This window comes from Plectropomus leopardus, chromosome 15 (assembly GCF_008729295.1).
Source record: "Plectropomus leopardus isolate mb chromosome 15, YSFRI_Pleo_2.0, whole genome shotgun sequence".
NCBI lineage: Eukaryota > Metazoa > Chordata > Actinopteri > Perciformes > Serranidae > Plectropomus > Plectropomus leopardus.
The window spans coordinates 29,021,299-29,048,152 of NC_056477.1; the positions used below are offsets into that span (position 1 = coordinate 29,021,299).

Genomic DNA, 26,854 nt, shown 5'->3' on the forward strand with positions numbered 1-26,854 from the left:
AAGCTTTCCAAAGGCCTCAAACAAATCAGAGTGTTCAAAGCTGAACATTTTACCTACAAATCTGTGAAAGGAAGAATCTCTCTTGCACACTTTACCTGTGATAAATGACTGCAGCTGTTCAGCTATTTTAAGTAAATAGTGTGCAAGTTAACATGCTGAGCTATGTTTCTGACCTCTTCTTTTTCTTTTTTTTCACATGTGAGTCCCTGTTTATCTCATGTATGGGCACCAAAATACATATCTAAAGATTAATAATAATTATCTTAAAAAAGCTCCTAACACTAAACCCGTCCTTGTGCTATATACCACTTGCAGGGCTTCATAGTGTGAGCATTTCACTTGCATTTTGGACAAAAAGATAGAAATGTGTGAACAGTAAATGTATTTAGGAGCATGTATGACAGTAAGTGAACATCAGGGTGTGTTCACACCTGGTAGATGTGTTGAGAAACTCCCATGAACTTTGCTACATTTTTGTTTTGTTATCTTTATGCACTTTGTTAATGGAGCATGGATGGCATATGACAGAGAGTGCTTCCACTCGTTATATTCTGCTGTTGCAGGCCGTCATAACAAAATCTTTGCTGCCATCGCAATAATAAAAGAAATATAGAAAAGGTAGTTACTATATGTAACTTCAGGTCTATGAGAACTGCAAGGAGTGTAAGAGGAAGTGAGACTAGAGATGCAACGCTTGACCAGATGTCATAGTTCAGAAAAACGCAGCTATATGGGGTATCAGATATTTCATACAGGAGGTGTATATAACCAAGCCTGCCAATCCTTTTTTAACCTACGTTGAACCCATTCACACAAGTCAGCTGTCACCCTGTCAGGTTTATAGAGAATCCAGTCTGCAGGGTAGTTCATACACTTAAATAAAAACTGAAAATTATACACTAACACTGGCCATCATGGTCAAAGATTTTTTTGTATCATGTCTACACTTCTGTAAACCACCACAAATACTTGTGTACTGCATATGCAAACTGTATCATGTTTCATGTTGACTTTTTACTGGAAAGATGCTAGCCGTAGTATTTGCCCTGATAATTCACCAGTGCTTTTGTTGCTGCTAACATCTCTTTTCAGAAATGCTTTCTTTTGTTTTTTTGTTTGTTTGGTTGGTTTATTTGGGAATTTTTCTAATGTATCATAAAGGGACTATAACTGTACTTTGTTTTGCTGTGACAACAAATGAACCTTAGCCCTTGAAAAGTTTAAATTAGTTTAAATAATAAATAATTAAATTATTATTAAATAAACAAAGTTTGTAGCAGAAACAATTCACCTTGTGTAGTTTATCATTTTAAAATAAGTTAAATCATTTGCATAAATGTCTTCTTGTTTCTCATGATAAAGGGAACACATTATTCAACACATTCTTATTGTACCTTAAATGTTCTTTATGTGCTCTTACATTCTTTGATCTTAGGAGCACATGTGCTCCATAGTAAACCAAAAAAACAAAAGGAAAAAAAGTAAGCTTCAAGCCCTGATTGGTAGGTATAATTTCAATAATCTGCTGCTTGTCCACTGACTGTACTGAGCAAACCCTACTGTCTCCAGTTAAAATGATGAAATCCAAATACTACTTTCAGTGATGAGATGGGCTCATTTTCATGCCCTGTTTGAACTACAAAACAATGAGTAAAGATATGACAAATTTGGAAAAAAAAAAAGTTTTCCTTCTCTGGCACAAGCTGCACAATGTGCAATGGAACAGTTATACACAAGTCACGTATTTCTATTTTAACCATGTATCCATCTAAAAATGCATCTATGCTTCCTTGTTTAGATGCAGGTTATAGGTGGAAATTTTCAGAGTGTTTTTTATTTATTTTTTTTACATGACACTTCCTCCTTTGCATTTGCTGCGATTTGTAGCTTTGTTGAGTTGTATTTAAGCAAAAATTAGACTATTTTTAACCACAAAATAAAATAGATATAAATAGATGAATCTATTGGATGAACACTGTAAAATGTAGAAGTCTATATTCTGTATATGAACATACAAGGTGTAAGTATTTTGGAATGCATGAATATGGAAGTTTAGTTGATTTTATTTCATACATCAATATACTTACATTATGTGTTTTACATGTTGTACTTAGTGCCCTCTTTAATATACAAAATGATGTATTTATACATGGGACATTCTGAGCCTTAATAATGTAAAAAAAATTGATAGTGCAACATTTTTGCAAATTAGCACCATTTAAAGCACGCTCAATTAGCTACGAGGAGTTCCTGCTTTCACTGCAGCTATGGACGTACACACAACTATCACTGGATTACTTTTATACTGAAGATACTTTTATACTGAAGACTGTGATAATTGTCATGCGAGATCTGGAGTTGTTCTAATGTATATCAGTATATATCATGTCTGAGTGTTCACACTGGATCTAAACTCACACGACTCCAGTTTGAATATCTCGACTACACAGTGGTTTGTGTAATATACTGTATGTGTGCTGAACATATAGTTGAAACATTGATTACATCACTGTGGTTTGCATGTCTTTTTGTAATCATGAGTAATTTGGAGTGATTAACTCACCTGCTGATGCAGCAGAAAGCCACAAGGCGGAACAGGTCAGCAAAGCTCAGGCCTGATCCCACCAAAGAGAAAGCTGTTGGAGCACAGAACAACATGATCAAGACACAGAAAGCTGTCAGCCATTTAAAAACTAAAATCATACCTCAATGCCTCTGCGCACCACTCAATTACACTCACAGTTTACATCCGTGTGTGAAAACATGGATACTTCACACACATCTTCCTCCGGCAGCACAGAAAATCTCTACAGTCAACAGAGTTTCAAGGTGGACACCCAAGATTAGAATCACCAATCCAGTATTTGGCCAAATGCCTCCCCTTCTGTTTCTGAGTTAGATGATGAGTAATGGCCAGAAAAGTGTTTTTGCAGATCATTATGATGTCACAGTGAAGTTGACCTTTGACCTTATGCAAATGCAAGGCCAAAGTGACCTTGACCTTTGACCACCAAACTATAATCAGGGCATCCTTTAGTCCAAGTGAATGTATGTGCCAAATGTGACAAAGTACTCTCAAGGTGTTCTTGAAAAATCATGTTTACAAGAATGAGACAAATGAGGTAGTAGTGACCTTGACCTTTGACCAACAAAATCTAATCAGTTCTTCCTTAGTCCAAATGAAAGTTTGTTCCAAATCTGAAAAAAAACCACTCATGGTGTTCTTGAGATATCATGTTTACAAGAATAAGACAGATGAGGTTATCGTGACCTTGATCTTTGACCTTCAACCGACAAAATAGAATCAGTTCGTCCTTTAGTCCAAGTAAACATTTGTGCCAAATTTGAAGAAATTCCCTCAAGGTGTGTCTGTAAACAGACGTGTGTATGGAAGTATGAACAACGTGAAAACACAATGCCTTGGGCTTGGCCTACTGCTGGCACAGAACCATAAAAACAATGTTTGGTCAAAAACGTCTCCAATATTAACCATGTGTTCTAAAAGTTTAGTTCTACAGACTGTCAAGCGGAACTCTGCATTAACCTTTAATACTTTATTTCATCTGGATCAAAGATATTCTGTGATCAAAACTGTAACCCTAAGATATAAATCCATGCTAATTCTTCATGTTTGCACTTATTTTAATGACAAAGGGAAAAGAGGACAAAGTTGAAAGATGAGTGCAACACCGAGAGCCAAGTTATAAACCAGTGCATTCAATGAAAACTTCTTTATAATCCCTTAATTAACCTGGATTGACAGAGGATAAAAGAACAAGACTGGCATTTCAGGTGTCATATTAATAATGGCAACAAATCCCAACAAGAATGACTGTGGGAGTAACCACCTTCTCCACTCAAACTGTGGGATTTGTGAGAGAACACTTTCCTGGAAAACAGATAGTGCAAACACTTGGGAGAAGGAAAACTTTTGCATGTGTCCTATCTATAAAACACTGTAGAGAGAACTTTCTTCACTCATAAATTGACACAATTTTACAGCAGCTTACAGTCAAGGCTTCTGGCACGGAACTGAATAAAATCTGAGAATAAATATACAAAACAGGCATTTGTGCATGTTCATAACTGCCTGTGTGTTTAAGAGAAAGATGGTGAGAGATTGTTAAAGTAAAGGAGTATTTATGAGACTATCATTCACTAAAACTGAATCTGTTGCAGTTATGTCTTGAGAATATATCAGAATCCAAAGGACTAAACAAATGGTTTAATAGGAAGAATGCAGAAAGAGCAAGAGAACAATACATGTTTACACTTTGGAAAGAAAAGGAAGTGGGTTAAATTCAAACATGTGTGTGGATGGCAGAAGGCCCACAGCTTCGAACTGTCCTCATGTATCTCAGATGTCCCCGAAGCTCTAATTACAACACTCAGTCTTGTTGAAATATTGACTTTTATAAGTGAAAGATTTATTCTTCTTATTTTGATCTGGCAACATACAATCAAAAAACTACTAAATAATACTGCACGAGAATCTGAGAAGTGTCAACTGACAGTTTTCAATACTTGTGCTATAAATGACGTTTAATTCTCAGAATGTATTGTACTCTGTAATGTATTTTCATATCCGGTCAAATACAAGATGAACAAGGTGATATAAGTCAGTTTACAGTCAACAACAGCTCTTAAATTCAATGATGTAATTTACTGTTAGGAAACTTGTGTCAAGGTTTTGATATTGCAACATATTAGACACTATGTGTAGTCGCACACAGTTTGGCATGTGGTTTTTGCTTCTGTGGTGATACTAAACAAATGTGAACACAGGAAAATAGAGAGATGACTGGCTGCTCTGTACGTTGTAATCAAACGTAGGTCTAAAACTTCTATGGATGCTCATGGAAAACAGGAACCAACAGAATAGATAGGAAAGAAATCCAGGCACTCCCAAAAAAATGAAAATCATTAATAATTTAGCCACTTTAATAAAGGCTTTTTAATGTAATTTTGATAACGCTTATTGTAAGGGCTGGCTCAGGTGGGCTCTGAACCGTCCCCTACTTATGCTGCTATAGGTCTTGACTCCCTAGGTATTTCCCTTGATCAGCTGAGCTCCTTTCTCATCCTCTCTCTTTATTTGCAAACATTCATATCCGTTTACTAACAACTAGGCATCTTCCCTGGAACTTTTGTCCTTTCTCGTCTAGCAGGTTTCTCTTGTATTATTGTTGTGCTTGCTGCCTTGGTCCTACTTAATGTCAGCTGCTAATATTATTATTATTAGTCATATTTCTATTACTTGTAATTGTATGAATGCTGCTATGCATTTCTCTCTCCTTCACTTTACCAAGTAGTTGAGAAGCAAGTCACTGAAACTTAACTTGAGTCTTGAGGAGCTGCAGTGTTTAGTCACGCACAAACTGAAACCAAATCCTTAGATTTACTTAAAATTTCTCGTGTGCTCTGATCAGTAATATCTTTCTGCCCTGAGCATATCCAACCCTAATCTGTCTTTGTCTCTCTACCACACTCTCTACACAGTACACAGACACTATTACTCTTATAACAATAGTAGGAACTTCCTGAAAGTCTGAACAATCACAAAAAAGTTTTCAAAATAACAACGAACCAAACTATAGTTCAATTTGATCCAGACTGAGAACACCTCTTTTTGGCCGATCTAGGTTTGGCTGTTTGGTTTGGCTCAAAATCTGGCGGTTTCACAGCTGTAGTTTTGGTTTGGATCGAACTGAAAAGTCTGAAATTCTGGAAAAAGAAATGTAGATGTGCAGGGACGTTAGTCTTCTTCAAGGTAATCTGATTATCCTTAGATTAACTGCAGTCGTTTACAAAAAACAACAACAAAAAACAGCAATAGTTATGTGTTTGAGAAATTAGTTGTTTCAGATGCCAGTGAGATGATGGCCTACAAGAACATCGATAATAAGTAATAGATCCAAAATATCTGAAGGTTTATCAGATGACAAAAACAGAACAAAGTGGCTAATAATACTGAGAGGTACTGACATTTCCTTAAAGATAATACAGGGACTATAGTTTTATTCGGGGTAAACCAGGATGTGGGCTTGCAAGTGTGCATGTGTGATTGATAACAAAGTACCTTGCGAGAAGACAATGCATTCATTTCTGACAAAGGCTGAGCCAGGTGCAACTTTTTGCCAGCGCTTTGTATCTTTCTTTGAGCCCTCTTTGTCGGTATGTCTGCTGCATCAATGCAATGGGCTCGTGGACCAGAGGCAAAAAAAGCAGTTACATGATTGTTTGTTTCTGTTGAAAGTGACGTCGACTTATTACACAAACTAACAGGTGCTGAATAAAGCACCTCTCAATGAAATCATTGTCTCTTTTGTGTTTGTGTATTGTTCTCTTCTGGTGATGAGACATTACAGACTCTTCAGTCTACACTTTTTGACACTAGTCAGAGAAAAAAGGGGAAGGGGGAGTAAAGGCTGCAGTGGGCGGTGTTTCATATGCTGTGCATACTTTCATTAGGTAAGTATTTGGAAATTCCAGTGTGGTGCTGCAGTGTCAGCACACACAGGTAGAACAAGACAATACACATTCAGAGCAGTGGGATGTTTGGTCAAAGCCTCAGGAAAATCCCTGTTTTTCAGGTGACTGAAAATAGAACAGCACAGAGAAAGTACTAGTTTGGATGGAATGACGGAAGCGGAAGAAGTCTCCATGTCAGGAAAGACCTCACAGAGATGCAGCATGCTGAAGAGTCTAAAAATCTGATGAGATAACCCTTTTACTAAGGAACAAAGCCTTGGGGGAAATACTGTACAGACAACAAAGGATCAATGCAATAAAATCAAAGAGTGCCAATAATGTACACCTGAACTAACTGCTTATGATGCTTTTACAAACTATTCGCATTCTGAATGGCTTGACTGTGGTATAACTTCAGGTACTTTGAGCAAATCTTAGCTGCTGCAGTTTACATTTTTTAACCTACATTAGTTATTCCTTATGAGGTTGTTTTAGTTGCTGTCAGCTTCAGCAATTAGAACAACACTTTTTTTGACATATTGATTTTATTTGCAAAATTCTTCTTTGTAAATCCAATTTCCACATATACAACCCATCAAATCTGGAATTCAATCATTTATAGGCTTTGCACATTGATCCACAAATGTGCAAAGCCTGTTTAACATGTTCCAACAAGTGTGTATGTATTTGTTGTGGTGAAACACACATGACGTTATGCATATTTAGCAAATTGCTCTGTTATTTTATGGACATGACACAACACAAAACAAAAGATATGTTCATGTATAGTGTGAGTTTTGTGGATCATGGTAACACACTTGTGGATTGTCTTCTGTGGGTTGCACCTGAAGTCCATTAAAAACTACACACATGTATTCTGTATTTATATTGAATATAGGTCAGGATGATATAGACCTGTGTGATAATTGCAGATATTTGCACACACTAAATGGGACTACTCAAGTGCGCTGTGCAAAATCTAGGCTGCATAACTACAGCAGCCCGGTAATTCCAGCTGAGGAACTGAGACCATTTTTTGTTGTTGCCAACAAGCCCCTGGAAAAAACACGCATATTTTGCCACTGGGCAGAGGTGGTATTTCCCGTGATAACCTCATTCATTTCATTCCACTTTCTAATGCTGGAGGCGGAGAAATCTGACTGACAGCTTCATGCATTTAAAAGGTATAAACAACCAAGGTTTTCAGATGCTTACTGTACTGGCTCTCCTTGACGGGGAAGTCTTTGACGGGAACTGCGGAGTCTTTGTTCATGCGGAGAGATATTACCTTCCTCTGCAGGCTGGTGGACTTCCTCACCACAAATGTCTGCAGGCCAGGAGAGGAAACGTCCAATCAAAACACATACTCACCATTCACTAAAGACCTGCGTCAGTCTTTATGAAGTGTTCCTTACTAACTGTCCTCTGAGAGATTACAGTCACAGTGTTTTTTTCTGTGCACTTCCCACTGTTTCAGAGAGGGTGGGGCTCAGCTGGGAAAAGGTTTTATCATGTCTCTCAATTTTTGAATCACAATTGTGGAGCTGTGACTGTCATTAAAACCACAAACTGCAGATGAAGCACATTATTTACAGTGTTACACTCTTTGATAAGAAGTAAGGCTTTAACCCTTAGGGCCCACTTTCATATTAAACACAATTGTATAGCTCTGCGCAAAAAAAATGCACTTTTCAAAATCAAGCTTGAATAAATAATGTGCATTTATAAGATTATGGTCTTTTGTTGAGTTAATTTTTAACCAACATCAGTCTTAATCATTCATATCAAATACTCAAAGGGCTGTGTGATTTCAAGTAAAGTGGTGAAAATACTCTAAATGCAGCGTCCACTTAGACCTGCAAACCTGGAGCAGGCCGACCTCCAGCTATTGTCTGTACTACAATAACGATACATAAGTATCTCAAACAGCCCAACTTCAAAAATCCCAAACTATCACTTTAAAGGTGAATGGACTGGGAGCATTTCTTTTGGAGGCAGCAGTTGATGTTGTATGAATTACACAGAGGAAGTGTTGAAATTGTGTCTGCCTGTCTGTTTGGAGGTTAAACGTTTAAACCAAAATGGAAGCTTAAAGTCAACAGTGTGGACAGTTTGAGTCACAGTAGCTGATGTTCTCTTACCCCAGTGGGTTGGCTCTGCAGGATCTGTGTGGCATCCTGGTGGCTTAGGCCCAGCTGTAGCCACACAGCGTGTGTGTGCACCAGTCTGTCCAGAACACTGAGCCGCCGATGAAGAGAGTCGTAGCCCGAATCTCTGGCCCCAGACAGCCCTGATCCGATCCCAGCCCGAGGAGAGGCCTGCAGGAAGAGACCTCCCACCTCTTCACCCATTCTGAAAACAGATTAAACAGTTATGAATGACATCAATGCATTTGCACTGTTTACTTTTACCCTCGCTAATCCTTAATTATTGTTTTATTTAATTGTAGTCATTTGTTGTTTCTGCTTGTTTTAGAATTTAGTGTCCTATTTTATTGTTGCTTTACCAGGACCATAGTACTTAGTTTTGTTCCCTCTCATGAACCTCATGTTTTGGGATGATGATAAACCTTCCTGAATCTTGAATGAAATATGAAATCCCTGTAATGTTATTTCATATATCACCACTGAATGTTGAAGCAAACATTGAAAGGATGTCTACCTTCAGTAGGATTTTAAAAAACCTCCATTAATAATGAGTTTATTTTTTGCAGGATGACAGAAATTCCTCTGAGAAAGAGCGCTAAATGTTTGGTATTTATTTTAAGCTTGTGACAGACTTAACATCGCTGGAACTAACTAAAATTAGACACACCATACATAATGACTTATTTCACCAAAAGACATGGTGGCTACAGAGGCACACATACACCCTTTCCCACAAAAATTAGCGTATGCACATGGGTAAACTTGCAAAAAATATGCAATAGACTGTTTTCCCATTGTCAGTAAAGCAGAGCTGTTTGACGCACCACAAAACGCTTTTGATGCGAGTAAAAATCAGCCTTAAGGATACTTACCAAGCATATATCGCTTAAGAGTTTCTCCTCAAAATGTTTGAAATAAATGTTGGAGAATAAGTTCAGACAGATGTGAGTCTGTTGAAGCTTCAATGTTCAAAGTTCACTTCAAAAAATTAAAAAGTTCAAGGCTGAGGAAACGTATGTCTTGATGTCTTCCCTCTCTGACGATAATGAACACAGTGGTGATCACAGCTCAGTGTAGTATCTGTGTAGTTCTTCATTCTGCTCTATGACAGAACACTGTTCTATGACAGAATGTTCTACAGAATCATCTTCTCATTCTCTTCTTCTCTGAAAAAAGGTTCTGAATGAGCTTTGAATGTTAAATAAGTTGTTATGATATTTATTATAAGCCAAACTGATACATAGTCAGTGGTTGGTGGATACTCTCTACTTATACAGATGTGATTCAATAGAACATCTGCATTAAGCCTAGACAATCAACTAATCGAAACAACACACACACACACACTCTATACGAGCATGCACACACTTTAAAATGTGTGGTCAGCACTAATATGATCATGTTTCAAGTGACAGACAGCCTATGACTGATCTGGTGACTGATAACTAACTGGAATTAATCGCTGGGACTTCATACTCCCAGCCTCTTTCACGCTTCCTCAACAAGTAACAGGTACTTACTTGAATTTCACAGAAAGAAAATAGTTACCAGAAATGCAAAGCAAACATTCCAACAAAGGTGAGCCGGTCTGAAACTATCTACGTGACAATATTTACACAAACATTTTTTTCTCTTTTTTTGTGATAGCTAATGTTGCCCTTTTACCAGAGGATTACCTGGTATCTAAGTTTTCTAAAAGTTTAACACGTTATCTGGATTTAGAGACTTAAGTTTGACAACCAATACATAACAGTTTCCAGACAGCTTATCAGTTTGTCATGCTACCTACTGATTCCTGACATAGCTTACTGACAGCTTTCTGTTAGTGAGTGGCTGTCACATTTCACATAACACAACATTAACCTTTTAAGAGTGTCCTCTGCTGGTAGCAACTGGGAACTGCACTAAGTTCAATAAAATGGCACTACTGGCTAGAACAAAGATAAGTAACTATGTACTGACACACACACACACACACACACACACACACACACACACACACACACACACACACACGCACACACAAACATATTAACACACATAGTGTAAGGACACACGATGAGCTCACCCAAGGAGTGTATCTGTCTCTGGGCCTCCTTCTGTAGGCTTAGTCTTCTTACCCATCTCCTTTTTCAGTGTGCCGATTTCCCAGGCAAATGAGTCGATTAGCTGCAAAGAGACACACAGAAAAACACATGCGTTTTAAGAAATTTCGATTTTAAAAGGCATACAACCGGCTCATAGTTGTATGCCTCCGGGAACCAATCAAGTTGTACTTTCAGCTGACATCCATGTCTGTAAAAACATGGATCCTGCACACACATCCTCCCCCCAGCAGCACTGAAGATCCCTACAGTCGGCACAGTTTCAAGGTGGACACCCAAGATTACTGTCACCAATTTAGTATCTGCGCAGATGTCTCTCCTTCTGACTTAATAGCTGGAAAAGTGTTTTTGCAGAACATAATGATGTCACAGTGAAGCTGACCTTAGAACTTTTGGATAAAAAACAATTCACTTCATACAGTTTATGGAACCTGAGAATTAATTTCATTCAGTTTAACCCTTAAGGACCGTTTTTGCACCTTTTATGCGCTTTTCATTCTTTTTTTTCTTTTTTTTTATCATTTTGGCTTTGTTCTATGCATATGGCTTTTAATCTTGGAATTTCTAGCTAAGCTCCTGTAAGAAGTCTAAAATACACTGTGGAAACTAAATTGTTACATTCAGACTGTTAAGTGCAAAAGTGCTCCATTAAAACCCATTCAAATTGCAATTTTTGATCTCACAGCCATCAAAGCATTAAAACATGCATTATCTTATTTATGGATGTCATTCTGGGCTTTTGCTTTGGAATTTGTAATTTTTACTATTTTCCACCTGACGGTGTCATTTTTCCATTTGGCATATGGAGAAAATACATCTTATTTCCACTAGGTGCATTGTCACGTTCGGTGTTGCTGCTAATCATTGACATATCCCAGGCTGTGATAATCCAAAAAAGAAAATCTACTTTGCATGTAGTAAATTTAATTTTGAATCATACTGGCATCATGAAAAAAAACCTTTTAAAGAGTTAAAATTCTGAAAATCAGTGAATATTTGATATTTATGATTGGGACTGATGTTGGTTATTAACAGATAAACTCTATGAAAGTTGGATCATACTAATGTATATTTTTTTTATAGCCTGATATTAAAAAGTACATTTTGTGTGCTGAACGGCATGAGTGTATTTGACACTGTATAAAAAATAATAACATATAAAATTCAGTGTTTCTGCTTATCATTGACATATCCCAGGCTGTGATAATCAACAAAATAATCTACTTAGCATTAAGTATATTGAAAATAATTAAATTTTTGTGTTTTTCTTAATTTAAAAACATAGTGGTATCATGACAAAAACCTGGCATTTAAAGGGTTAAAAATCTGAAAAGTAATGAATATTTGATACTCATAATTAGGACTGATGTTGGTTAAAAACTAAACTTAACTTGTTGAAAAGCATATACTGTATGTGTGCAGAGAGACGCAAGTATGTCTAATATTAATTTGGGTCCTAAGGGTTAATTTAGCTGTTGTTGTAAAATAATATGATTCAATAATAAACTGATCATTCTGTCTTCTTCACTGCACCGATGGATTATCACTGCGTCTGTGTCACAGTCCTGGGAATGTGTGCAAAATGCGATCAATTGGAGTTGCCACATTCTGATGCCGTCACCACAGTGCATGCAGTGACCATGACACGACTCTCCTCTTGCAGCAGGTCAACAGGGTTTTCAACGTTATTAGCCACGTCTTTTTGCACAGCGTTTCTGGGTTGCAGGCTTTCAGTTAAGAAACATTTGGATTATGTCTGCTCCTTGTTATCACCCATAATATTATCATAGAGTGCATTTAGTAATTTCACACCTATTGTTAATGTAATAGGACACGCATCTGTTTCCATTATTGCCATGTATCTCTCCCCCTCTCTTCCACTCTCTCTTTCTCTTTCCTTTTTGTCATAATTGTATTTTAACTGCTATTTACCACATCTATTGCTCGTCTGTCCGTCCTGGAAGAGGGATCCTTCATCATTCTCTGCCGCTCTTCCTGAGGTTTCTTCCTTTTTTTTCCCCGTTACAGGGGTTCTTTTTTGGGAGTTTTTCCTTGGGTGATGTGAGGGTCTAAGGGCAGAGGGATGTCGTACACTGTAAAGCCCTCTGAGGCAAACCATGTTTTGTGATAATGGGCTCTATAAATAAAACTGACTTGACTTGACTTGTTGGATAAACTTAAACAAACTAAATGTGATTTCAGGGAAATGTACTGAAGTATTAAAAGTACACACGCAAAAAGGTTTTAATAAATCAAAAATAATTAAAATAAAGGAAAAGCAGCAAGTCCTCATACATTTAGTATATCTGAGAAGCTGGAACCATGCAAACTACAAATTCATAAAGTAGTTACGAGTAAATGTACTTAGTTACATTCCAGCTCTGGTCAGCAGAGGGATGCACACTAAGTGAAATTACAGTAATTGGGATCAATGCACCAAGTTCCTAGCTTTTAAATGTAACAATCCAGTTATTATAATTACTCTAAAATATTTTCTAAATTTGATTAAATTATATTCATGCTTTTTTTTAAAAAAAAAAAAAATATACAAAACTTTTGTTGGATTGGACAACAATTTGTGACCTGTGAAAACAAGATGTTTTTCTCTTATGTTCAAATCCTGGATAGGAGCAAAAATATGAGACAATTTGTTCGTTCGTCGTTTCTTGCATGAGGCCCATGGAGAGTTATTAGTTCAATGTTGTCTATAACTCACTGTTATTGATGCCTTTCTTGGCCACAGCAAGGCTTTCGGAGTTAAAGAAAGAGACATTAAAAAAAAAATCAGAAAGATATTACAATTGCTCTTTTTTTGAATCTGCTACCAAAATATAGATTTAGCAAATGTCTCAGCATCTCCTGGTCACGTGTAAACTCAAGCACATCTTTCCAGCAGAGGTCTCCATTTCAAACAACACATCAGCTGTAGTTGTATGAACTCTGCTGCTGGCCTCCTCTTCACCCCTCTGTTAGTTCTATTAAAGCTGTGCTGAATCAGTGAAGTTTCTACCCTTTACTACTCCTGAGGCTCTGAGCAAGCTTTTCTAAAAAAGGCCGCACACGGCTACACGTTTGACCCTTACTCAGCCCTTCAAGTCACTCAGTGTGAACGCTCTGACATGACGGTGAAGTCAGTCACTCGCATACAGAAATGAGCTTTAACAGATGTACTAAGCAGCCTCAACCAGTGTGCCACCCTGACCTCATCTAACAGCTCGATCGAAAAAAGGGTTTCAAAATGTTACGTTATCAGCATCTTGTATTTTCTTGTACTTTGAAATGATTTAAAGTTATAATCTCTATAATCTAAAGTTATATAATCTCATAAAATCACCCAACATCCTTGATAATATTTAGTCTGCATTTTTTCAGGTTTAACTATGCTGTAATTACACTGTAATGACCTCTCTATGCGGTAGTTTCATTATTAACTGTGGCAGAGTCCACTGTTCTATCTCTGGATTCAAGTTGCACAAGGGATTCACAGGAAATGAGGCATACTGGTTGTCCAGTATTATTTGAAATTATATCAGCCTTCCTGTTCATTGTCTTTACACCATGTCAGAGCTGTATTCATTTACTGCTAATGCAATAGATCCAACTGCTGCTGCTACACATTTCTTCTTTTTTATCAATAGCTAACAAGCAATGGTCAATACTTACGGTACTATAAAAAAGCAAAACTCTTTCACACAGTCTGAATTACGAACATGAATCTTCGCCAAGCAGTTAATCTCACCTTTAAAACTCTCTAAACCACCAAAACTATTTATACAATGAATGTCTAATCATTTTTTAATGTTAATATTCTGCTAAGGTTTTCTATATATTTCAGTATGTTTCCTGCAGTTCATGGAGTTCATGGATTTTGAATTATGTAGTCAGTGAATGCATTTTGTGTAAAAGCAATCAACCACAGTTTGGTCAGCTTAGACTTGTGTATCACAGAGTGAGTGAAGCATTTTGACAGTGTGACCTTTTGTTTTGACCACTGCATGTTTGTATTTGGAAAAAAAACAAAAAACACAAAAGTTTCCAACTGGCGAAATGTATGGTGTATTTCTTTATAACAAAGCCACCACAGGAAGCACAAAATATTTGACACTGAAGTTAGAGCTGGCTGCAATTGTGAAGCAAAATGCCCTGAAAACAGAGACATGGTCATTTTTGTGAGCACATCAGTCATTTTAACATTTCAGGGAGTAATGAGCAGACTCAGTGTGCTGAACGAGAAAGAACAAGAAAGTTTACAAGTTCAGACAGCGTTTACTCTGTGGTCTTACTGTAAGCATTTTTTCCCTGGAATCAGGATTAACCCTGTTTCTTTTCAGTGCGACACTGCCATCATTTGTTTCGTTTCCCAGTTATCTGTCTAGTTGGGCAATGTCTAGGTTGGGTAACATCACATCAGCGGCAAGAGCAAGGCGAGGAAACAATCGGCTCAGCTGTTTCAAAGGAAATCACACATGTTGACTCATTTCATTTGCCACATTTGGCACATTTAAGGATTGCAACTTCAAATACTTAAAAAGACAGAATGACATTCTGAATGAAGCCCCTGACACCTGTCTGCATTGTGCACTGGATTTTTTTTCTTATTTGCCCTCCTCCTCAGAGAATGTGTCAGATTTAATTTAATTTTATTCTAAATTTAAAGGTTTTTTTTGACCCAAACATACTCAGATACTGCATGTACTTAATTGTGTTATTATGCTGGGAAATATTGAAATACTACTCAAAAAAATTTTAAAAAGTGAGTTCTTGAGGCTTAACTCTAAAAAAAACCCTGATTGCAAGCTATAGGGTAAAAAAACATGCTGTAGGAGCAAAAATGTTTATTAAAGTAGATGCAGTGAGTATATAAAAGCCGGAGTTGTTACTTTAAGTGGAAAACCGAGTGCCACTGATACAAAATGGCATACAGTGGCACAAAATTCCACAAGGTCAAGTGCCCACTGAATGCTATAAAACCACCTTTAACTAACAAAATCATCCTTCAGGCGTCATGAGGAAAGTATGTGTGCTTGGCATTGAGACTGGCCGAATCCCAAAGAGGGCAGAATTAAGAAAGAAGCTGGAAAACTGTTACACTGTCTCCATATTCATGACTGCTATGGCTGCAGTGATGTATATGTTACAATGTCGGGATATTATAGCACCTCACTTTGTACTATAAATTTAAAATTGTTTACAGGCCAATGCATAATGCAAGACATAAGCAAACAGTGGAAGCAAAATCATGTATCACATTCAATACTTGTTAGCTTTTTTTCTATTACTGATATTTGTTTTTACCCCAAAAAAGCATGGACTAACTATTCATGAGACTACTGCAAGCTCTTATTTTCGATTTTTCACTTGGCTTCTCAATTTTCTCTTTCCAAACTGTATAATACGACACACCCACTGATTTTGTCACGCTCTGTACTTCAACTCAAGGAAAACCTGCCTTTTTATGGTTCCAGCTAAGAGCCAAATTTGCAGATTCTGAAACAATTTGCTTTTGGTCGTAATGCTCTGGATGGTTCAACATTAGGTGCGGGAACTGGAGCAACACAGTTCCATGCTGGTAGAAAAGGGCAATGTGCGACACTTCTCGTTTTTTTTAAAAAACTAATAGATGTTGAGGTGAAATTATTTGATGGCTTCGGGCAGCCTTTTATTCAATGTTTGGAGAAATAAGTAATGTAACAGTGTAATGATTTGATGATTTTTGCAATCGACTAAATGTCGGATCCTTTGATTTAGAATTTGGTTTTGGTTTTGTTTCATTTTGTTGATGCTTTTTTATTAATTTGTTTGTTTGTCCTTTTTTCGCTTGTCTGATTTTTATTCATTTATTTATTTTTTAATACTTTTAAAAATCACGGAGAAGAGCAGTGTCTGAACTAGTTATGTAACTGCACTAATTATATTCATGCTGCATTTGTATATTTATGAGTAATTTCTGTTTGTGTATATTTGCTGACAATCTGTGCAAATTGGCCACTCTAAAAAGCTTTAAATAGCAATCATAAAAGAAAAAAAAAACTACTAGATAGCTACACCAGAGTGTCTACGAGTGTCAGTTACTTAAATTTAATGCTTTCTGAACTTTTTGAGATGATTTCTAATCAAATTTAAGACTGTTTTTTTGGACAAAACATTTTTTTCATATTCAAGCATTACAGATAAATATAAAGGTATGAAGTATATGGTCCCCTGTAGAGGTAGGATTGTGGGTAGGAATGTGGTTATCAGAGTGAGTTAATCTACATTTTGCCAAAAGGTAAGTACAACTACAAAGTAAAACACATATTAGGTTAATAAATCATATAGAAAGTTTGTGAAAATTAAAAGCTGTCAAATTCAAATTTAAGACTATTTGAATGACATTAAAGGCTTAATATTTATAAACTGAATCTATGACATTTTGATACGTTTTAAGGTACTGCAGACACCTTGTACACTCAAAATGAACTTTTCTATATGGTGTTAGCTTACGTTAGCGTAGTTATCAGTTTTATGTTCTGTGGTATGTTAGGAATATTCCTCATGAGGTAAGAATCTTCATGACAGTTTGTACTGACAGTGCCATTGGAGCATTTTATATCTTGAGAGGTCTGTACTGGAAGATTCTTGAACTTACTCACCCCTGTCTTCTATAATTAGCTCTGTTCCTCCCTTTATTTTACTCTTTTTGGCACGCTTGCTGTGAGGTGTGGTTCCACTTTAGGGCCATGTGTGTTTAAGGCCGGCCTGTAATTATTACAGGCTGCAGATAAGCAATGACACACTCTTCACACTAAAGACTGGCAATCTAAGCTACGTCAGCTAAGACAGTGAACTACAGATATACAGTACAATGTGATACTATATTTAAATTATTTACTCTTTTGTCTCCCATATGTGATGTGTTTGTTCAGTGCTTGCAATTAATACCATAATACTTTACTACTTGTGCTCTTTTTAAATAGAATATATCAGTTTAATGCATTGCCAAATGTGTTACTTATTGTGTTAAAAAATATCCACAACAACAAGCAACAACATTTTCCTGGAGTTACCCTAAGCAAATAAGAGGATATATTGATGTAGTGACACTATTTTACACTGAGTGTCCCAATAAAATAGGGATACCAGTTCATGTATAAACATGTGCAACACTTATCATTTCTATTGTAGACACTAACTGCTGTACATGGACATGAATTACCCGCTGAGGTTTATCCTGGTTATGATCATATTTGGGATATTAGAGTACTGACAGTACTCCAGCTAATGTATTCATGTTTATCATAAAAAGAATATGCTGTTTCCATGCTCAAACTCACAAACTGAAAACTCCAAAAACCTAATCATAAATGGGTTATTCATGTCCATATAAATACACTCATTGTGTCAGCAAAGAGTTAATTCAGCTCCATGGCGATTAGAAGATTGTCATGCTGTTGAGATTGCATTCTCAGTTCAGTCAAGACAAAAAAAAAATGTTGGCATTGTGCATTTCTGTAAAAGTGGATATTTAACGTTTGTATGTTTCATACATATCATATCTATGTTTCTAAAGTTATATATTGTATGGCTAAATTTGTCATCGGGGGGGTGGAGGGGGAGGTGGATGCCATGAGGTGAGATGCCTATCAAGGTCCAGTTCACAATTTGAGACCAACAAACAACATAAACGGTTGTAATTTACTGAGTCATTTTTGTGTTTTCCGTGGTTTTTAGGCAAAAGAAGCTGCCTTTTCCAGCTGGGACTGTGCCCCCAAACCAGGTATTTTAAACCAAAAACATGATCTTTTCCTACCCATAACCAAATTGTGTGCCTAAACATAACCACGCATTACCCACAGCACTGTTGAAATGTAATGTCTGAATGTAACCACTATGTTTGGTATGGTTTGCAGGACCGTACGATACAAAAAAATCTGCTGACTGGGTTGGCATTCTATTTTATTTAGACATAGGAGGAGGGAAAAATGTTTTTGACCATATTACCCATTATGATCAAGTAGAGGAGATGATATGTAGCTGTGCAGTGGTATGCATGTTTACACAGCATGAATGCACAAGAGGCAGCAATTAAGACTGATGGCAATGCAGCCTGCAGATGACAGCCCCTCAAAGTTTAAGAAAAAGGCACGCAACTAATGCGCATGGCAGTTCTGACAATATAACTAATCATCAGCTGGTATAGTCAGATGTATACAGTCGGTTGTATTGTCATTTTCTGAGTTGGTCTCATTTACTGATGAATATGTTGCCTACTATTACCTCTTCGTTAAAAACACATCTCTGTTAAGTAATCCAGGAGAAACTGAGCTTTACCAGAATGAGCAGATATGAAATAGCTGACAGTGAAAAAAAACACAGAGCTGCACTCAGGCGAGCTCCACCTCTCCCCTCCTCTTTAATCTTCAGCTTTTAGCCTGTAACTGAAAGGTTTGCTGTCCCCCACCCACATATCCCTCTGTGGACTTAGAACATTCTTGTACAGTTTATATAAGTTTAAACAAGTGAATGCTAACATCCATTAAATTGATTATGCCCACATTTAGATTTAGATTATTTGAGTGGTACGTACCTTAAAGAAACTGCCTTTCCTCTCCTGCTTGCAGGGTTGACTGATGGTGCTGGACATGTTGTCTGTATAGTTGTCTCCGTCTGTTGTCTGAACGTTCTGTGAGGGAAAAAGGACATTAGAGCTGTGCATACAATGAAACACAAAACAAGGCAGCTCGGGTTTGTCCAATTAGCATCACTCTCAGAGGAGATTTACAACAACAGTGGTTTGAAAAAGATATTGTAGCTGCATCACATCTGTTTCTCTCCTTATCTGTCATCTTCCACTTTCTCAGAAGTGAATGTTGATGTGCAATGAGAGAAAAAAAAGACAAAAAACTCCAACAATCAAAGCACCACTAGCTCCTGATCTGTTCAGCCAAGCCAATTCACTTTCACTGTTTATGACATTATGCTGCTCCATCTGTGTCCAGAGTATGCTTGCACACTGACAGTGTGGTGCATAAATATCTGGTATGTATTCCAGTAGTGCTCCTAATGATGGTCCAGCTCCAAAAATAGAAAATCAGATCAGAGTATCAGAAAAAGGGATTTTGTAATCCTGTTGGGCTGCCATGGAAAAAGTGAATGTGTAAGGTTTTTCTCAGCCCATTCTCGCCATTTTCTCTCTCTGTTTATCAGAACACAAATGAGACACAGTGGTGTAGTACTACCTGGTGAACATAGTGAAGCATTTAGCTGCTAAAATTTAGATTGGAGCTACAGTTACAGCTCTATTAGGTCATTTAATTGGACTACTGTCCTTGTCCCAGTATACAAGCGCCGGGGGAGAATCCATTTATTGACGAAAGTATGTCCGACTCCACCACGGTAAGTGGCCATATGCCCCTTTTCATTTCATCATTGCCTTTTTGTAACACTCTAGAAGCCCATTTTTCAGCAACAAGACTCTTCATTTTGTTATTCTGAGATGGAAAGCTGACAGATCCCGCTCAAAACAATGAAACCCTAATCAATGTGGTTTCTGCAAAACCGTGCCATTACTGATTTTGCACGAGCAGAGGCAGATCGCATGCATGCATACACACGGGGAAGCTTGACCCAGATGTTGTGGTGGATCTTGTTACAACAGCTGATGTGAGCCAGCTGTGTCAAGGCATGCAAACACCTCCCAGACCCCCCCTTTATGAAAGACACATGAAAGAGAAAAACACCATCAGCATCCATCTACTGACAACAAATTCATATCCTGACACTTCAACAACAGTGTTTTGACACAAGGTTGTTGTGAAAGCAAACTCTTGTGGGTTCTGTTGGACAGAGTGGTGTGTTTGGTATCTGACTCACTGAAGAGACTTGGGAAACCTGTTGGAGAAAACAGTTGCTGTTCAGAGTCAGCTGGGTTCATCATTCTATATGCACTTGCTCGCTCGCACACACTTTGGGTGACATCCAATATACTGTATATCACTTTTTTAGCAGACAATTGCTGACTGTCGTCCCAACTGCTTTAGGTAAATGTTTTGCAGCATCAGCAGCAATGTGGGTGTTGTACGGGGCTGTCAGAGTAAAGATGGAGCTGAGCCTGAAGGAGATGCTCTCATTTTACCACTCTACCAATCTAAGTTCCAACACTCAACTCTAAATTGTGACTGATGGAATGAACATGCAAATGTAGTGGTCGACAGATTATCGGCCTAACCAATTATGGGGGCCAATATCTGGCATTTTGCCTATTATCTGTATCTGCGTTTTATTTTCATGACCATCGATAAAAAAGTGAAAGGAAAGTGTCAGCATGGGAAGAACTTTTACCTCTGGGAGCTTTTTTTTCACTTGAAGGCTCAGTTTTAATTAAACATCTGCTAAAAGCATTTAAATGCACATCGGTTTAAAATATTGGTTATCGGTCTCATTAACCACTAATAATCGGTATCGGTATTGGCCCAGAAAAAACAATATCGGTTGACATCTAGCAAAATGAGTTTCCTTTAAAGAGGGGCTGGGCTATCCCTTCAAGTCTGGGGACGGAGCTCAGCCATTTGAAAGAAACTTCTAGTACGGCAGCAGTTATGTTCACATCAAACACAACCACTCAAGGTGTTTTTGGCATCTGATTACAGTAGGCAGGTTTCCATCACAGATTTGCACAAAACTTAGGTAATATTTTCGAAATGTTGATAAAACACAACTGCGAGATGACGGCATTTCCACTGAGTGATGTTCTGCGACTTCTCCATCTTTCCAAGAAGCATGGCGAATGATGTTCCAGACATTAGTAGGTTTATTTCTATTACAGCGACAGCACTAGCCATCATTATTTCCCATTAAAGGTGACATAGGCATAATAGTGCCCTGTGACTGCCACAGATAAAGGAATGTGTGGAAAACCCTGTAAAGCCCTACTTGTGTCAGCAGATGTCCTAAATATCTTCTGGCAGGGCAAAAAAAATATTGCTGTAAAAAAAATCTCAGGGGAACACTAGGTGGGTTTACACTAACCATCAAATTGGACAAATTGAAACTGTGAAGAAAAAATATGCCTAATGGAAGCACGTCAATTTCACCATTTATCGCAAAAAAGTTTTCACCGTTGCATGAGGTGGTATTTCAGGCAATTCGAAAATGTCATATTTCACGAAACTGCAATGAAAACACTTTTTTCGCTTTTACCAGTCACATGATGGTATGACTGTGTGCTTGTCGGTAGGAGCTGGCTCCCTCATGATGCAGCAGGACCTACAAGAGATGTTATTGCATTGCATAACTCTTGAAAAGTTGAGCAGGTCATATGGAAGTTTTGATTCCACAGTTCCTCTGTGAAATCGTGGATTATCACCTCCCAGAAATCCCTCATACGCGGCCGCTCCCACGTATAAGGGGCTTGCCTTTCCATAGTCGTTCTCACAACACGCCTATGTGGCCTTTGTTTGGAAATAATGACATCTAGACTGGTGGCTGCAATAGAAATAAAGCTGGTCATGTTTTGAACATCCATCGCCATGCTTCTAGGAATGTTATTACCAGACGAGAAGTCGCAGAAGGTCACTCAATGGAAACACAGTCATCTCGCAATTGTGTTTTATCTACATTTTAAAAATATCGCTTAAGTTTTGCACAAATCTGTAATGGAAATCTACCTAATACAGTCTTTAGCTTTTGGGCTAAAGAAAAAGTATTTGGAAAAACACTGGAATAATTTTCCATGTTTTTTACTGGCATGTGTGTGCATGCCACATTGGGAAACAAGGGGAAACAGGTGTATTTCCTGGAAAGCATCAGGAGCCACAGAGTGACAGAAAGCATGCAGCTCCACCTCCATCTCTCTCACTCTGCTTTTCTCCTCAAATCTCTAGTGGTGCTTTGTTGGGATAAACTCTTGTGTCAAAACAAAGCGGTAGAGTGGAATTTTGGAGTTTTGGTTTGAGCAAGATTTTTGGTGTGTGTGTGTGTGTGTGTGTGTGTGTGTGTGTGTGTGTGTGTTTGTGTTTGTGTTTGTGTGACTGCATACCTGTGTGTAATTCACAGTCCTAGGTAAACAGGAAGGCCCCTGTGGTTGTCAGTCAAGGAAAAATAAACGGTAGACTGCCAGTTGTCAAGTGATACATCAAAAAGCCCCCGAGACACATAAGCCCCTTTCTCAAATGCAGTCTGTCCCTCAGATGTTAGGAACACTTCCTGCATGGGGTCACGTGTGAATGGGCGCAGGGATCGATCCTCAGGGAAAGCTGTACCACTAATTTCCTACCTCAAAATATTTCAGGGAAAATTTCAGAGCTGTATCTTTTCTTGATATGCCAAAGTGTGAGACGGCCTGACAATTTTACATGCCACATCCAACAATTTGCCCTGCATAGTTCATACTGTGTGACCCACAGACAAAGGGCATATGTTTCTAAAGGGTCCCTTTACCCAAAAATTTAAAAATCAAACATACTTCCCTGCATACTCAAATTTGTAGAGAATGTAGACACAATAGTCAAACCTTTTGTCTTTCTGATTTGGCGATATGGCTTTAAAATAATATCACAAACATTTAAGGCTATATCGCAATACACGATATATGTCGATATTTTTAAATGTCCTTTTAACTAATGTTAACAACTAAAATATAAAAATATTGAATGAACTGCAGTTACAATAAAGTTAAATAAATGATCTACTGTTATAATAACATTTAATAAAATAGGATTATAAGAGAAATAAAATAAAAAGTATCTTAATAATGAAATTTTAAAAAGTATTGTTAGAATTAAATAAATCAAAGTGGGACCCATAGTGCTTTTATTTTGAAGGACCTGATTTGTCTCAGGCATTGTGTTTAGGACTTGAAGCTTGCAGTCAACAGTTGGAGGGTAGTGTTAGCAGTTTAAGAGCAGACAGTGAAACAGATACTGCGGTGCCTTTAAGCGTGAGGATTCATTCACTGTGAGTGGGCAACAAACTAACAGCTCTGCGATTCATATATTACTAATAATTGCAAGTTGCACTGTTGCTCTGTGGTCACAAAATGTGACTGAATGGTTGCGATCAGAGCTCTGCAAATGCAAACACACACCTCACCTGCTCACACTACCACCACTAACACTCACTAAAAGAGACTGTTCGCACTGCGCTGTTAAACTTGATGATTTTGTCTCTGTAAACTGGAAACAAACTAACAGGTCAGATATCAATAGTATTTGCAAATCGCAGTAGTGCTTCATGGTCGGAAAATGTGACTAAATAGTCACAGTCCAGATCTTTGCAAAAGCCCTGCTTTTTGTGTTCATCTGAAAGAGGAAGAGAGCTGTAGAAGAGAGCATGAGAAGCGACACATTAATGGCTTATAAAAATGATGTGACAATTTAACCCGATGTTCATGATATAGTCATTTTATATATGACACGTGTAACAAGCCGCGATACGTATACTCGATATGTCACCCACCCCTTGTTACAATGAATAAAAGTTAATTTTGGTCTGCATAGAGTAATCTATATAATAAACTAAACTAGAATTACCACTTTGTGGATGTATACCTCTGCCAACCTGTTTAAGTGCAGTTTACATCCATATCCATCCAGAGAAGACTTTGGAGGAAGTCATTTAAAGTGTTAAGTATATTTTTGGGGCAAAATGAGGATTAACAGAAGATCTTTACAATCAGCAGTTTCAAGGTGCCACCCAAGATTAATGTCACCAATTTGGTATCCAGCTAAATGTCGCCCCTTCCGTTCCTGAGATATCAATAATAACCATAAGTGTTTTTGCAGAATATTATGATGTCTCAGTAAAGATGATCTTTGACATTTTGCATATAAAATGGAATCACTTCATCAAGTTATCCTATAAGACATTAAGGTGAAAATTTGTCATAATTAGTGTATGAATGCTTGAGTTATGCCCCAAAATATGTTTTGTGAGGTCACAGTGACCTCTGACCACCAAATTCTAACCAGTTTATCTTCTAGTTCAATTTGGACATTTGTGCCAAATTCCCTCAGCCTTCCTGAAATATTGCATTCGCAAGAGACGGACGTCTGCATTGATAACCCAAAGACATAATGCCTCCGGCCACGGCTGTCGCCAGTGCAGAGACATTAAAACAAGTAGATAAATATTACAGATTTCAGGTTAACAAGGTTACAGTCACTGATTCAGGTGGCTGGAAAACATGGATATGAAGCAACATTTATGATCTGGCAGGGAATGAGTGGAGAAGGGCAGGTTATACAGTAAATAGCGGGGCTAATAAGGGAGAGCAGAAACAGGGGAGCAAATGAATGGGAGTCTCAGGTGACTGGGACAGGTGGGAAGGTCTAAGGACATCACGTGGATGGATGGAAAATGGCACTGCAGGGGGGCTGGGGGTGTCAGGAGGGACAGAGGCAGAGTGGCAAAAGCAGGACTGAGGTGGACTTTGTTACATTCATGTGGTTTTTCCTTTCATTTGTCATCCATCTATACATACAAATGGATTATACTGCATGTGCACACTGTGACAATGAGTCATACACTACATGACCCTCATGATGCATAACAAGGCTGGTGGGTCACTCGTTGAAATACTAACAGAGCACAAAATGGGGAAATGGGAGACTGAATCATGGCTGTGTGTGTCATTCTATTCTCACAGTAAAGCAGCCACAGGCGCAATATCTGGTTTCCCATGATTTTACCAGAAGTTATTTGCTTGTTAAACTGTAAAGAAAACCTCACTGATGAGATAATTATCTAAAGTTACAAGTAAAATGTTAAGTAATTCTGAGAGTTTGGCAACAGTGGTTTGTTTTCATTGCGTGTAGAAACCCAACAAGTAAGTGATGTTAACAAGTGCGCATCTTCAAAACAACAGGGCAACTTGTGCTTTTATAATCTTAAACTTTAACCCTTAGCTTTAATATTACACACAAGCCTATTGCTCTGTGCATAAAGGGTGCTTTTCAAAATTAAGCTTTAGAAAATAATATATAATAAAATATTTTTTAATATAAAAAATATAAATATATATATGTTGTGAGGCACTGTTGCCTCACAGTAAGAGGGTCCCTGGTTCGAAACCCGGTTGGAATGGGGCTCGGTCCGCGGGCGGGGGCCCTTCTGTGCGGAGTTTGCATGTTCTCCTCGTGTCTGCGTGGGTTCTCTCCGGGGTCTCCGGCTTCCTCCCACAGTCCAAAGACATGCAGCTCAGGTTGATTGGTGACTCTAAATTGTCCTTAGGTGTGACTGTGAGCGTGTATATGTGTCGGTCCTACGATAGTCTGGCGTCCTATCCAGGGTGTACCCCGCCTTCCGCCTGATGACAGCTGGGATTGGCTCCAGCCCCCCCGCAAGCCTTACGAGGACAAGCGGTTACAGAAAATGACTGACTGACTGACTAAATAAAAATAAATATAAATATTTTTGGGGGGGCAAAAGCCCAGAAGGACACATGACATACAATGCATGTTTTTATGCTTTGATGGCTGTGGGAACAAAAATGTCAGTTTGAATGGGTTTCAATGGAGCATTTTCTGCACATAAGTCTGAATGTAACAATTTTGTTTCCACAGTGTTCTTTAGACTTACTGTAAGAGCTGAGCTGGAAATTCCAAGATCAAACCAAAATACACAATCTTGCCAAAATGTATGCCATATGCGTGAACACAGCCAAAATGATCAAAAAAATAAAGCCGCATATAATGCGCCTAACAGTTCATAAGGGTTAAGGAGTGTGTTGAATCATGCAATCATGGACTGAGATGAGTTATATCCTCTAATGTACAGCTCAGGCTCATAGTGCAATTTATGCATCTGCCACATATACTGTAGTCAGGCTTATGGTATTTTCTGTTGCTGGATAATCCTTGTACTAGACATGCTCATATGCATGCATGTTAGTCCATTATGGACGGAGATGGACAGTGTTCTACGGTGGAGTGTAATTGCACTGCACTGGAAAAAGGGTGAAAAGTAGTTCATCTATCCTGATGTCAAATTTCCAATGCTGCCCATCAGAGCTGGAGCTAATAAATACCCATGACTGCTGCAGAGTCATTAAAATGCTGATTGTAACCATTCCTTCTAAATACAAAAGCCATATGTTAGTGAGCATTAGTGGAACTTTTTTCATCTAGTGGGAAGGGAACTAGAGAAAATTAGGAG

General features: G+C 38.0%; 1 protein-coding gene across 1 annotated transcript in view; it reads right to left on the reverse strand.

Annotated features, from left to right (window-relative positions):
• The window catches only part of LOC121954550 (ras and Rab interactor 2-like), a 55,318-nt gene that overhangs the window by 24,543 nt on the left and 3,921 nt on the right, over positions 1–26,854 (reverse strand). The window contains exons 2-6 of the mRNA XM_042502125.1: positions 19,290–19,385; positions 10,687–10,787; positions 8,613–8,823; positions 7,687–7,798; positions 2,564–2,636 (exon numbers count right to left, since the gene is read on the reverse strand). Coding sequence (XP_042358059.1) covers positions 2,564–2,636; positions 7,687–7,798; positions 8,613–8,823; positions 10,687–10,787; positions 19,290–19,346 — 554 coding nt within the window. The 5' untranslated portion in view covers positions 19,347–19,385. The remainder of the gene's footprint in view (positions 1–2,563; positions 2,637–7,686; positions 7,799–8,612; positions 8,824–10,686; positions 10,788–19,289; positions 19,386–26,854) is intronic.